The sequence below is a fragment of the Phoca vitulina genome, unplaced genomic scaffold, assembly GCF_004348235.1.
Source record: "Phoca vitulina isolate PV1807 unplaced genomic scaffold, GSC_HSeal_1.0 scaffold30, whole genome shotgun sequence".
Taxonomy (NCBI): Eukaryota; Metazoa; Chordata; class Mammalia; order Carnivora; family Phocidae; genus Phoca; species Phoca vitulina.
This window is the reverse complement of record NW_022589733.1, coordinates 18,353,887-18,366,698: the sequence shown is the minus strand read 5'-3', so window position 1 is coordinate 18,366,698 and position 12,812 is coordinate 18,353,887. Positions and strand designations below refer to the sequence as shown.

Here is a 12,812-nt window from a genome sequence, read left to right as displayed (position 1 = left end):
TGGGCTGTTTCCGCTCCCGAACTCTCCTCCCCTTTGGTGCTCTAGCCACCCCCCACCCCCACCCCCGCCCTTCGACTCTTCTGAGCGGTGCTCTAAAGCCAGCCAGGGCGGAACCCATGGTGTGTGCTGTCCCAATATTCATGTGCCCTGCCCGACCCAAAGCTGGTTTCGAGCAGTCGAGGCTTTCCTTTGGGCTGGAGACTCAAATGCTCAAGTGGGGCTCAGCTGGAGACATGATTACCCTTACACTTGTACAGTTGGGGGTCTCCAAAACATTCCCATAAGTTTTTTGTTTGTTTTTATTTTTGCAGCAGGTAGGGCAGCTAAGAGTTTCATTTTTATTAACGAGAAAAGCGAACTGGTTCACCCAAACTTCCCCTGTGATTTAAGCGACCAGATTGTCAATAATCTGTCCCACCCCTTGCCCTTTCATCACCCATTTTCATCGTTTCCTGGGCAATGCAAACATTTGAAATAAGGCCTGTGTCTAAGTCAGGCCTGTTGGGGAAATGCTCTGCAGCTAACCCAGGTGGATCACAGGTAAGGGAAATATCATCCTGGCAGCTCCATGCTTTCCCTCCTAGCCAGAGATCTCAGTATTCCTGTTCTTCCATAAGTTTTGCACCTTTACCAATACACACACACACACACACACACACACACACACACACACACACTCACTTGCTGGGAATGGCTGTTAAGATCAGGTCTGCACTACCTTGCCTGACTAGATGCTTATTACTCAGCCAGTGAGAACTCTGCATTGTCCTGTTTGTGGTGCATCTGGGACCTCCCTTGTTCTGTCATTCCCCCACCCCCAAGAAGCTAAAACTCGAGATAGATTGTATGCACATAACCCCCAGACACCAGAGTCTTGGCCGGAGCCTGGCCCTCACCTGTCCTGGGAGGGCTGCTGAGAGGTCCAAGTGAGCCAAAGCAGAAACAGTGTGTCTTCAACAAACGGGAGCTAGGATACACTAAACAGCATAGACTGAGCCTGGAAAAGCCCTCACTCCTAGTGAAGAGTGGGGACATGTGAGAGAGTGGCTTAACAGCTGCCCACAAAGGGCTTCAGTCCCAGCTGGCCTGGAAGGGCAATGCTTTGCATCCACCGCCTTATTTACGATTAGCCAGAACTAATGCTAGGAAGGCAGAGATCCAATCCTTTCCACAACCAGGCACCTGTACAACCTATACTCCACCCCTCTTAAACCAGAGACTTGTTTCTCAAGTCAGTGCCAAGGGCCATGAGGAGAGCAGAGACTAGAGAAACATTTGTCATTTCAGTTCACAGATACAGGGAAAGCCCCTAAGGAAGTGGCCTTTTCTAAAGTAAGAGAAGGAAGTCATGTTTTATGGAGCCCAGGAAGTGTCCATTTGTGCCCGAACACCTGTAGTAAATAGGGCTAGCTTTAAAGGCTTGCCTTGGCCCATTGGCTTTAAGCTAAGTTATTTGGACCTATAGATAAAAATATCACCTCACCCCTACCTTATCTAAAGAAGAATAGAAACAGCCAAGAAATGAGTCAAGGGGTCACAAATCCCAACTCCTCCACAATGATAACATCCCAAGGCCAAGGTATCTATAGAAGAGTTCTTATGTGTGCAGGAAGCATGGCTGGTTCCAGCTGTGATCTTCACTAAGTAACTGCATGCCCATGTGTGCCACTGTACTAGGGCTAAAATGGTAAGTGAAATTCAACCACAGCTGAAAATTCATGAGGAATTCAAAACCCTCAAGAGAAGTGAGCAGTCACAATTTGGTTTAGTTGTCAGTTGCTCCTTCTCCTAACCCACAGCAAACTGGGACCATTTGGTGCAGTTTCTAAACTCTTTGGAGCGAGCTGGGCCAGGAACTCTCTGAGAACCTTATGAGGTCAGGGTCCATGTGCTCAGGGCCCCTTGATGGACAAGCATGGTCATTGAAGCATTTCTACTCTCAGGATCAGCCTCGTCCTTGAGACCTAAGGTAGAGGCCTGTTGGGAGGTCTATTTCCCCACCTTTCAGGGATACTGAATCTTTATAAAAATAAAATGGTGAAACCCAAATTAAAACCTTACTTTCTGTTTAATTCGTTTTGCCAAACAAACACAGTGAAAACTTTAGTCTGACTAATTGTACAGAAAATAGAATTTGTAACCAGTAGCAAACATAACAGGATAAACCTAAGTCCCTGGCAAGCTGGATCTTCATCAGCAGGTCACCTAGATCCCCTTGTAGATGGCCTCCTGGGGAGGGAGGTCCTTATAGGCAGAGGCACAGATCTGCCAGTCCCCATCAGAATCACAGGCTGCACCTGGGAAGGAAAAGCACGAAAAGGAGAACTGATGTTACTTGGATCTCTTATCACTACACACGGAGGAGTTGTCTCAATGCTGGCCAACCTCAAGGTGTTGTCTTCCCAAACCCATAGTCTTGGGCATCCGACCTGCATCCTGAGTGGGTAATCTTCAAGTTCAGTGGTTCTGAAGCCTCTGCTTAACCAGAACCTGCAACATAAACTGGGGGTGAGGTGGGGAGTGGGGGACAAAATCATAATTGCTGGTGTCACCTGTACAGAGTCTGAGGTCCCAGACTTCAGGACCTTGCTTCAGGAGAAAACAAGACAGGGTGCCAGGTCACCAGCAAGAGAGTCCAGCTGCCCTAAGCTTCAGTACTGTCAACCAGTGCCCCAGGAGTATAGGGGAGTTCAACAGCAGCGGCCTAAGGTCCCTGTAGGCTGAGAGGGGTCCAGGAGTCCAGCAAGCCGAGGGGGACCCATTCACATTCCATGCTTCTTTCGGATGACAGCCATGGCCAGCAGCCGATCCTTCTCGCGGAGTTCTTCTCGTAGCTTGGCCTCGGTGAGACGCAGGTGGCGGATGCTGCCTTTCATCTCCTTCATCTTCACCTCCATCAGCGCCAGGATGTCCCGCTGCTCGTTAAGCTTGCGCAGGAGCTCCTCCTCCGTGGTGCCTGACGACAAGGAGTATGAGTGGTCGGAGCCAGTATCAGGGAAGCCCTCTTCCCCCACCACCACCAACTGGGGACCCATAGGGCACTCTGCGGCCTCCAGCCCTGCCGTAGCAGCCTCTAGCTCCGACGCGGCGGCTGCGGCGGCTGCGCCCTCTGCAGCGGCAAACTCCACTTGCACGGTCAGGTCGATGGGTTTCACGTCTTCGCCGGTGGGAGTGGTGGGCGCTGGGGGCACGGACCCCGGGGCCTGGCTGCTGTCTACAGCGGCCTGAAGGGTGAGGAGCACAGCAGCAGAGGCAGACACCAGGTTCGGCTGCAGCTGGGAGGCCTGGGCAGTGGAGGCTGACGGCTGCTGCTGCTGCTGCTGCTGCTGCTGCTGTTGTTGTTGTTGTTGCTGTTGTTGTTGTTGTTGCTGCTGCTGTTGTTGCTGTTGCTGCTGCTGCTGCTGCTGCTGCTGCTGCCTGCGGCGGGCGGCTGCGGCCCCCGCGGGTCTGCGTGCTACTTTGCGCTCGTTGACGCCGCGCAGCGGGAAGATGGTGGGGACGCGCACCGTGTAGGTCTTGCGGCCGCCCTGGAAGTGGACGCTGCAGAGACGATGGCCCGTGGTGGGCTGGAAGGTGGAGAAGCACCCACTGACGCCAGCACGGGACACGTTCTTGAGCCACAGGCGCCGCAGTTCAGCGTCCTTGGGAAACGTGTAGAAGTGCAGCGCCTTGTCCCGGTGCGAGTTGTTGTAGCAGCCCGGCACGCAGCACGTAAAGCCTGGCATGGCTGCGCCGCGCGGCCCGCCTCGGCGCGGCCCGCCTCGGCCCGGCCCACCGGCCTCCTGAGCCCTTCGACGGCCCGGTTGGTCTGCCGCCGCCCGCCCCTCGACGGGCGGCGCCGCGCGGGGCCTTAGGCGGCCTCCCACTACTGCCGCCCGGCGCGGCCGGCCCGGCCCGGCGCCCCGTGCCAGAATACGCTTCCCGCCGGCCCGCGCTGCGCCGCCCGCCCGGCCGCCCGCCTGCGCTCCGGAGTCGGCCCCGGGGACGCCGCGAAGGACCGCCTGGGAAGGAGGACTACGCCCCCCACAATGCACCGCGCCAGAAGCTGCTCACTTCCGGAGCGGGGGCGAGATTATTCCGGCAGCTTTCCAGGGCACCGTGACAGCCCACGCAGAACAGATTCTTACCCCCACCCGGCTTATCCCCGGCCGACTATAGAGGCGTATTCGGTTGGAACGCTGTCGCCTGGACCGCCCTTCACAAGGACCCGGAATCCTGATGGGGGTCTGGCGGCGCGCGCCTCTGTAGTGCGCAAGCGCCTTGGGCGTTTGCCTACGGAAACTACAATCCCGCAATGCCGTGCGCTGAACTCGGAGGCTGCGGCCTGGGGCGCCGCCTAAAGGAGAGGTCGGGTTACAGGGGACTAGGATTTGGGTGAGGTTGTGTGTCAGCCGGAAGCGCTTCCCCAATCCTGGGGGCTGTGAGTCGATGGCATTCCCGCGGGGACTGGGTCAGAACCTCAGCTTCAGTGCCCAGAAAGACCTCAAGAGCCCCTTTCTCTGCGTTGCGGACTCGCTTAGTTCAGCCGTGGCTTGAGTTGACTCACCTAAACACAGTCACCAGTAGGTGCCTACTGTGTGGCCGGTACAGTGCAGTGAGTTGGGAACTTGCTGAAGGAGTTCGACCCACCAGTCCTGACTACCTTGAGGGATGAGGGTCCGACTTTTGGATAATAGATGTGAATGCACCCGAATGGATGTCTAATCACAGAAATAAATGCTACAGACTAATGAACAGGACAGAGGAGAAAATGGGAAGCGGAGGCCAAGGAAGAAAAAAATGGTGAAAAGCTTGAGTGAGGAGGGAGTAGCTGGTCCTCAGGAAAGAACTAGGCTACGCCCTTAAAGAGCCTGGAAGAGGACAGGCAGGGTAGCTGAAGCGCTGAAAGATACCAAACTGGGCTAAGTTAAAAGATTTGGGATTCAATTCTGCAGATGACTGGGAGCTGTTGAAGAGTGTTGAACCAGAGGATGGACAGAATTTGGATTGTAACAAGACACCTCCCCAATCCCCGACTTCTATGGAGAAAATGTTCTAAAGGGCAAGAGAGGTTTTGGAAAACCAGGGGAAGGTCTGGCAGTTGTTCCGGGGATTTACCTGCTAGCCCTCCTTTGCTGAGTTCCCCTTCTCCCACTTCTTGCCTTTCTTCACCCTTTCTCTAGACTCTCCCTTCACATTTTTTTTCCTCCTGATTACAGACCATGGGTATGAAATTGAAGCCGAGTATATACTATTTCTAATTATTTGACATAAAAACAAAAAAAGACCCGGCATTTAAAAGCTTGTGAAAGAAAAAATATAACACCCCAAGTTAACTGTTACTTTTTCTTTTTTTTAAGTGCTTTATTATAAAAGAAACCCATACTTAAGATGTTTTGGGAAAATACAGGACAATGGGAAGTGAACTATTTGTCTGGTCCCAACATCCAAACATCACCATTGCATTTTCTATTTACAATTAATGTGCTCCATGGTTATTGGCATGGGCTTCACAGACCCATAACAGGAAAAAGTCCCATTCCTCCTGGCCTATGCAGCTGAGGTCCACAGCTTGAACCCCTTCAAACTCAGAAATGCAGTCCATGGTGAAAGAAGTGCATTCACTTGGGTGAATATACAATAGTTAAAACATGAATACACACTTTGTTATATGATTAAATGTTTATAAAATGGGTGCAGTAGGGACAAAATTAAGCAAAAGATCATTGTTATTTGTTATTTTGTATTTTCATTGTCATACTATTACTGATAGAGTTCTGTTCCTACCTGTCTCAAAATCTACCTTACAAAAAATATTAATGAGAGATCAAATTTATATCATTTCTTCATGTACAGACAGTGAAGATTGCGCTCAATAAAATTCTACCTTCCAGGGTGCCTGGGTGGCTCAGTTGGCTAAGCGTCTACCTTTTGCTCAGGTCAGGATCCCAGAGTGCCTGGATCGAGTCCCCCATCAGGCTCCCTGCTCAGTGGGGAGTCTGCTTCTCCCTCTGCCCTTCACCCCACTCATGCTCTCTTTAATCTCAAATAAATAAATAAAATCTTTTAAAAAAATTCTACCTTCCAGTACATAAAATCACCTCTAATCTACACTTAATCCTGTACACTTAAAACATATCTACAATGCATAGCTTTCTCCCCACCCCCACGGCCCTGCCCACGCTCTATCTTGTCACCTTTGGAGAAAGGCTAGAATCTTGTCACATGCCTCCCTGCTTCCAATCTTGCCTCCTCTACAAAATCTGTTGTTTATATGGCTACCAAAATTATATATATATTTATGTGATTCCTCTGCTTAAATCCCTCCAATGGCCTATTGCATTTATAATGTCCAAACTCCTTTCCAGAGCCTGTGAGACACCATATGGTCTAGTCCTTGCCAGTCTCTCATTCCTCCCTCCCTCACTTCATGCACCCAGTATTTTTTTTTTTTTTAACAAGTAGCAAATAGAAAATTTTATCAGTTATGTAAAACACATAGGCCCCTGATCTAGGAACAAAACGATAACTCCACAGGAGACTCAGAACTCAAGTTCTAATTAAGTTTCCATGAAAATTTAAGAAAGGTGGGGAGGCTATCTTGGTGAAAATATGGTAATAGAGTCTCTAGCATTATCAGAACTTTTGAGGGCCAAAATTCATCTCAAAATTGCACATGTTTGGAGATCATTTCTACTGGATCACAAACAGCAAACTAGCCTTTGGGTCTTCAAACTGGTCTCTTCTAAGGCAGAGTGGTGTTCACAAATGCAAATCTGACCAGGTCACATATAGGATAAAATTATTTTTTCCTGGCCCAAGTGTCTCTTCTCAACTCCAGAGGGAGATAGGAATAAGACATTCTAATAATAATGACTGCTATTTATTGAAGATGGGCTTACTATATGTCAGACGCTGAGTTAAACATTATCTCATTGAGGAGCGCCTGGCTGGCTCAGTCTATAGTGCAGAGGACTCTTGATCTCGGGGTGGTGAGTTCCAGTCCCACCTCGGGTGTAGAGATTACTTAAATAAACTTTAAATATATATATATTTCATTGAATCAGTACAAGCCCCTTATCAGGTGGGTATCATCCTCAACTTACAGAAACCAAGGCTTCGACTGGTTTCACACATTTGCCCAGGTGCACTCCCAGGTAAACGTGCCTCCAAATCCGGAGCTTACAACGAACGACCACTACACGCACCACTCGCCTCTGGGCGGTAGGGTTAGAACTGCAACTCCCGTGAGGCTGTGCGGCAGCCTCGCGAGAGTTGGCTTAAATGCTGCGGCGGGAAGGCGGCGGCTTCAGCTACCTCAGCGGTTAGAAGCGGATGGCTGAGGCGATGGCGGAGAGCTACAACCGTGAGAGCGAGCCTACGACTCGCACGCTGTTGCGGCGCGTGCTGGACACTGCGGATACGCGCACCCCGCGGCGACGCCGAAGTGCTAGAGTTAGGTAAGGGAGGGCGCTGCCCGAGCGTGTGAGCAACCATAGGGATTGGGGGGGTCAGGCTTCAGCGGGATCCAGCGCTGACCCTGTTTGGAGAAGGAAACTGAGTCTCGGAGAACCGCAGGGCCCCGGGTTCTGAGAACTGGGTCCACCCTTTACAGTTTGTGCCCCCACCCCCGGGACTCCAGGCTGCCAGGTCTCAGGACTACAAAGCTCAACTCTGCTGGCGTCTTTGGGTTTCTGCCTCTAGGCGCTCAGAATCTGGCCTTCTCTACTGTTCTCTGGGCCACACCTTCCCCCCACACCAGCCCAAAGTGTGTCCAGGCATCTGCCCTGAACTGCCTCCTCTGTGGTCCCCACTTTTCCCTGCACATTCAGTCCCCTTTTCCTGTAACGCCCAGCTGGAAGGTGGGAAAGGAGCTAGAGCACAGCCTGGGCAGAATTCGGGAGGCAGGACCTAGAAAGATGCTTTGCTAGGGAGCAGGGAATTTGGCCTGACCTGGTGGCAGTGGCAGTGGATGAGGGCTATGGTGAGCTCCTGGTGCAGAGGGTGTGGGAGTTGGCATCTGCCAGACTGGGGCAGTGCAGTTCTTTTATAGGCCCTGGGAAGCTATTCATTGTAGGTTTTAGACCTATAAGTGATGAGGTGGGAGCTGTGCTTTGGGAATCTGAGAGGGACTGGAATGGAGACCAGTGCTGGAGTGACCAATGTAGAAGTTGCTGTGAAACCCTGACAAGTACTTAAATGGTTTCAAAATATTTAAATATCCTTTTTGATTTGTTATGTTAATGTCAGGAATGAATATTCTTCTAATTGCTTCTCTTGTCTGTGTGGCCTCTACTGCTAACAGAGTCAGTTCTGTAAAGCCTTCCTCAGCCCCTCCCTCTGGCTGGATCATTATGGTCTCCCTTTCTTCCCATATCCCTTAGGTTCCCCTTCATCCACAGAGCTGTTGATATAGAGCTAGAAACAGAGGCTGTGGGAGGGGCTGGATCCCTGGCCTTGAGGGAAAAGGGCTTCAAGCCAAGATCCCTGATGAAAGCACATCTCTGCAGCCTCTAGTTCCCTCTCCCTACTTAATTCTTAGAGCTGTTGGTCTTTACGCAGTGCCCAGAAAGCCCTACTTGAAACACCTTCCTCCAGGAGGCTGAGCAGCCCAACAAAGATGAATGTGAGGCGGCATTCCCATAGAGCCAGGGTAAGTGCCCAGCCCACTGACCACTACAGGGCTCTTGCTGCCTTCAGGGGCCTCTGAGGTCTAGCTCTGCTCTGGAGCCCACCTTGAGGGAATCTCAAGGCAAAGGAACAGAAAGATTGCTTGGTGCTTTTACCCAGTCTATTGGCAGATTGGCCCATGTTCATACCGGTGGGAACCTGGAGGAACAGACACCCCGGACTTTGCTGAAGAACATCCTTCTAACTGGTGAGTGAACACTAACTTGCTGATCAGGGTTAGACACCAGTCCCTTGGTATCCCTCATTCAGGGCAGACTGCCCTGCCATCCCTACCCTCTCCTTGCTGTCTCTGCAGCCCCAGAATCTTCCATCATGATGCCAGAGTCTGTGGTGGAGCCAGTGCCGACACCGCAAGTGGTCCAGTCCTCTAGACGGGAAAGCAGTCGGGGCAGGTGCACAGTGAATTCTTCCCTTCACGGGGATGTTGGGCAGCTCTGATCAGGAGTCTCTTGAGGGCCCCAGAAGCCAGTATTAGGCTTCCTGGCCTCTCTGAGATAAGTTCCATCCTTGTAGCCTGGAGCTGCAACTTCCTGAGCTTGAGCCCCCCACAACCCTGGCTCTAGGTCTTCTGGCTCCTGGCAGGAGGAAGCAGAGGCTAAGATTGTCAGTGTTTCAGCAAGGAATGGACCAGGGACTGCCTCTCTCCCAAGGTAAGACCCTGGACAACACCTTTGGCCACCCTCTCTTGCCCTCTAGAAAGGCTGAGGAGGCCTGAGAGAGGGCTCTCATGAGCCTGGTAACTTACCATAGTTTATTTTTAAATTCTCTTGCAGAGCCTCGTGGGAATGCCAGTGCCTCCTCCCTCACCAGGTGCTGTTGCCTATCCTGGGGTTGGTGGAAAGGCTTGGAGAGGGAGGTATTGATTGTGATGGAATCTGACCTACTGGTCCCTGCCAGTTTTAGCTTCATAGCATCATGGCTGAGTACTAAGAGATGAGAGCCCCAGGGCAGATGGGGGAATTCTCCTGAAAATTGGGCCTCAGATACCTGACTTTCCTTTGTGCCTTCTCCCTCCCACCAGCTCCCTCAATTTGACCTTTGCCACACCTCTCCAGCCCCAATCAGTGCAGAGGCCTGGTTTGGCTCGCAGACCTCCTACCCGCCGAGCTGTAGATGTGGGTGCATTTTTGCAGGATCTGCGAGATACTTCTTTGGCCTTGGCTTCTCCAGGTAAGGTTGAGATTTCCCTCTCCCTCCCCTGTAGGAGGTGCTGCTGAGTCCAGGATTACTCCTCTCTCTGTCAAGTCAAGCACAGTGAGCAAGCTTGCCAGTAGGTCTATGAGGAGTTACTGCTTTCTTTCTCCAAAGTGCTGGTCCCAGTCTTGGTCCCAGTATCTTCTAGGATCCCATATTCTTGAGAAGCTACAGAGCTGAGGTTAGGAAAGGTGTGGTGTGGTGGCTGGAGCTTCTTGGGAGATAGATAAGGGTCAGGTTTCAGGATCAGCTGGCCAGTCAGAACTGACCAGGCAGCGTGATTTCAGAAAACAAGTCAAGTTCACTAGAGTAAGAGGAGGGTTCTTAGCAGAGTGAAAAGTGTGGAGGCGTAGGTGAGCAGTTTTGGTGGGACAAGATGTGGAGAGTGTGAATGCCAGGCTAAGAAGCAGGAAGGTAAGTAAAGAGACCTGTGGAAGGAGGATAAGGCTTAGAGTACTAGGTAGTTTTTTCTGAAGGCCACTTGGGGCAGACTCATAGGGCCCACTGCCCAGGCCCTGGTGAGTGGGTAGCAGCAGGTAGGCCTGGAAAACAGAGTGTCAACTGGCCTTTCATTTCCAGGTGATAGCCTCAGAACCCCTGTTGCCACCCTACAAATGAATACCGTGTTGGAGGACACTCAGCCCTTCTCCCAGCCCTTGGTTGGCCGTTCCCCCAGTGTGTACCACTCCCTGCCCTGTCTGTCTCACACTGAGGCTGAAGATGCTGAGAGGGCTGTCAGTCACAGGACACAGAGCAGTGGGCCTAAGCTGCAGAACCACAGTGAGTATGTGGGGCATGTGGCCCAGAGCTAAGCCTTGGATGAAAATTGGCATTTGTGCTTTTCCCTCCTCAGGCCTATATGTGTGCTCTGCAGAGTCCCTTGGTTGTTAATTCCTCTTACATGTCAGAGCAGAGTCAGTTTTGGACCAGGATACTCCAAACAAGTACCCTGGGTCTGCCTCTGGACATTTCTCCTCAGTGACCTAGACTGAGTTTAATACTCTAGCTTTATCCTTCTCAGAGCTACAGCCTTGCCCTATTGCTTCTCTAACCTATATTTTCTCCCTTGATTCAGATCCTGGAAAACCAGCCCAACTTCTGGCAGCAAAGGCAAAGAAGGTTGATGCCCTTGCTGTGAGCTTCCCAAACAACAGCAGTGCTATTTCTGGAGAAGATGGAGTAGAGCCCTTACAGGATGGAGTTGGTGAGGAGGCAGAGGAAAGGATGGAGGAAGGTCTGAATGTGAGCAAAGTGATGGACACAACAGGAACACAAGGATCTGTCAGGACAGAAAAGTCTAAGGGATACAGAGAAATGACAGAAGGTGTTGAGGCCAAGGAGCCAGAAGGATCTTCAGGAGATGAGGACATCTCTGGTAGGACAGGTAAGGGGCCCGATGCAGGGATGAGGGAGTGAGTGGGTGACAACTGTGTTCAGTCTCTAAACTGAGGAGTTGTACCCCTAGGTTGTGTTTCTGGGCACAAGTGGTGTTGGGTCAGGGAGACTCTGAGGGGCCCATTGCTTGACTGGCCAGAGCTAGGTGGGGCCCTTGAGGAACAGGAAAAGGAAGCTGTGGGCCTTGACGGTTGGGTGAGATAGTCAAGCCTGAGCCCCCTCTAATCCTGCCGTTTCTCTACAGCAAGTCCAGAGTTGGCCTCCAGCACCACTGAGTTTCTTCAGGCCAGGCGACCTCAGTTTCTTGAGCCAGTCCCACCGCCTAGCACTGCAGTGTAAGATCCCATGACCTTGTTCTGCATGGACCTCTTGGGAAGGGGGTAGGCTTCTGAGCTTGGCATTGAGCATCAAAGGGTTATCCCCCTTCCCGTTGGTATGCAGATGATCACTCAAGAGAGCACCCTGAGGTGGGCTAGGTGGGGCTCACTGAGTACATGTGTCATCTTGGTGCATGCTTCCAGGTTCTTAGAGGAACCTGGGTAGAGAGAAGTGCCTAAGTCAGTATGTAGTCAGAGAAGGCTTCCTGGAGGATGATTAGCAGAATCAGATAGGCAGCAACAGACTGAGGGTCTAGGGCCTGAGGGTCTAGGAGCCTGAGGGTCTAGGGCCTGAGCAAGTACTAGCTTGTGTAATGAGTCTAGACTAGGACTTTGGGTCAGGGCCCCAGGGAAAGACCAGGCCTCTGTGTGGCCCCCTGTCCGCACTGCCTCCCAGCAGACAGAGCTATTGGTCCACATTAGCCAAGGAGCACATGGGCCCTAGTCTTCGCAGGAGCCAATAAGACTTGTTTTTGATTAGAAGCCTCTTTGGGCAGCATTTTAGCTAACTATCCACTCCTGCCCCTAGCTTATCTTCAGAGCCTCTGGAGCCTCTCTCGACCAGGCTTCCTCCCAGGGCCCGAACCCCTGGCCCCAGGCCCCGTCAAGATCCCCACAAGACTGGATTGAGCCACTATGTGAAACTCTTTAGCTTCTATTCCAAGATGCCCATGGAGAAAGCAGCTCTTGAGATGGTGGAGAAGTGGTGAGTCCTGGACACTCAGGGTAGGGAGAGGACCCCTCAGATCATCAATAGACCGTTCAGTCTGTTCTACCCCAACCCTTTTGGCAGCCTGGACAAGTATTTCCAGCATCTTTGTGACGACCTGGAGGTATTTGCTGCTCATGCCGGCCGCAAGACTGTGAGGCCGGAGGACCTGGAACTACTGATGCGAAGGTAAGTGGGCAGAAGCAGGGAGGTGCTGAGTGTGGGAGTGTTGGCCCTGATTCTATCTCTATCCTCCTCTGCTACAGGCAGGGCCTGGTCAACGACCAAGTCTCACTGCATGTGCTTGTGGAGCGGCACCTGCCCCTGGAGTACCGGCAGCTGCTCATCCCTTGTGCATTCAGTGGCAACTCTGTCTTCCCTGCCCAGTAGTGGCCAGGCCTCAACATCTGCCCAGTCCCCACCTCGGGGACTGCCACACATATTCTTCCAGGTCTCCTCCCCACCTC

General features: G+C 51.9%; 2 protein-coding genes across 2 annotated transcripts; one reads left to right on the top strand and one right to left on the bottom strand.

The window, feature by feature from the left end:
* Positions 1-2,049: 2,049 nt before the first annotated feature.
* On the bottom strand, positions 2,050-3,810 carry THAP11 (THAP domain containing 11). The gene has a single exon (XM_032424298.1). It carries the CDS (start codon positions 3,723-3,725, stop codon positions 2,763-2,765), a length of 963 nt encoding a protein of 320 aa, XP_032280189.1. The 5' UTR covers positions 3,726-3,810; the 3' UTR covers positions 2,050-2,762.
* A 3,516-nt stretch (positions 3,811-7,326) lies between these two features.
* On the top strand, positions 7,327-12,810 carry CENPT (centromere protein T). The gene is made up of 13 exons (XM_032424534.1): positions 7,327-7,439; positions 8,542-8,632; positions 8,770-8,857; positions 8,966-9,062; positions 9,184-9,320; positions 9,444-9,480; positions 9,692-9,826; positions 10,475-10,644; positions 10,940-11,248; positions 11,504-11,594; positions 12,166-12,342; positions 12,430-12,534; positions 12,612-12,810. The coding sequence occupies exons 1-13, from the start codon at positions 7,327-7,329 to the stop codon at positions 12,733-12,735; spliced, it is 1,674 nt and encodes a 557-aa protein (XP_032280425.1). The 3' UTR covers positions 12,736-12,810.
* The last annotated feature ends 2 nt before the right edge of the window (positions 12,811-12,812 follow it).